The 1,107-nt window shown below is 69.6% G+C and overlaps 1 protein-coding gene across 1 annotated transcript in view; it reads right to left on the bottom strand.

Moving 5' to 3' along the window:
* Positions 1-1,101, bottom strand: part of LOC104992807 (trinucleotide repeat-containing gene 18 protein-like) — a 38,460-nt gene extending 37,359 nt beyond the window's left edge. The window contains exon 1 of the mRNA XM_010845795.1: positions 859-1,101. Within this exon, the coding sequence (XP_010844097.1) occupies positions 859-1,045 (187 nt within the window). The 5' untranslated portion in view covers positions 1,046-1,101. The remainder of the gene's footprint in view (positions 1-858) is intronic.
* Positions 1,102-1,107: the final 6 nt, after the last annotated feature.

Genomic DNA, 1,107 nt, shown 5'->3' with positions numbered 1-1,107 from the left:
CGAGCTTTCTCCGCCCGCGCTTCCATGTCAGACTCAGGGTGTTCCCGCCGCGGATCGTGCCCAGCCGATCGGCTCCCGCGCCGCTTCCGTCCCCAAGCTTCGGGATGGCGGCCGCCCAGTGTCTGCATCCCTGCGGCGGGGCCCGCCGGCTTTGCTGCCGGAGAATAAGGGGTCTCCAGGGCCGTGGTGCTGCCTTCCTCCCGGGCTACGGGTCCTGCCACGGTTCCCCGGGGACGTGGGGTCTTCTCAAGGGCAGCCGGCCGCCCGCTGAAGGCCGAGTTCCCAGTGTTGGGGGTCTCTGTTCTCTTGCCCACCACCCACCCCCACACACACACCAGGCGCCGGGACTAGCTGGAGACCCCACACGAGACTAGAAGCTAAGGACCGACTCCGGACGCCCGGCGCCTGAAAGGACATTTGCCAAGAAAAGCATTGCAGCTCTGGTGCAGACGTCTCCAAAGGGTGTGGAGCGGGGTTTGTTCTTTTCTCGCCCAGATTTTGAAAACTCCAGCCCAGGCTCCAACTGCAGGAGCCCCGGGTTTGGAATCGCCCCTGGTGGCTCCCATTTCTGCCGACTGGAGCGCCTCGGGAGAGCCGGACGCGCCGGGGAAGGCTACAGAGTGGAGCGCCCATGTCCGTCAGGGCTTCCAGACTGGCCTCTGCCCCCGGCGGAGAGACCCCCTGGGCCTGACCGTACCTCGCGGGCACCCAGTATACCGGTCGGGGGAGAAGGAGGGGCCGAATCCCCAGTGCGAACTCGGGGATGGGGGAACAGACCTGGTAGTTTCCCCGGGGGCCGGCCTCCCCCGCAGGATCCCGAGGGGACAAGAGGGGGCGGGCACTGCGCAGGGCACTTACCCGGGTGCGGGTGCAGGTTGAGGCCGGCCATGTACTTTCCGGGCGGCAGCGGGCCGGGCAAGCCTGAAGCGGGCAGGCGTCCGGCCGTGGCCGCGCCCACGCGGTGGCTGTCCATGGCCAGGCCGGACAGCAGCGGCGGCGGGGGGCCGTGCACGGACCGCGGGGGCCCGAAGTCTCGGCCATCCATCCTCCGCGGGAGTGCCGCGGCCAGCCCCCCACCCGGCCCGCGGGCCTCGTTCAGTGGGACCT

This window comes from Bison bison, unplaced genomic scaffold, assembly GCF_000754665.1.
Source record: "Bison bison bison isolate TAMUID 2011002044 unplaced genomic scaffold, Bison_UMD1.0 scf7180017864223, whole genome shotgun sequence".
Classification (NCBI taxonomy): domain Eukaryota; kingdom Metazoa; phylum Chordata; class Mammalia; order Artiodactyla; family Bovidae; genus Bison; species Bison bison.
The sequence above is the reverse complement of the archived record's forward strand: the minus strand, read 5'-3'. Positions and strand labels throughout refer to the sequence as shown.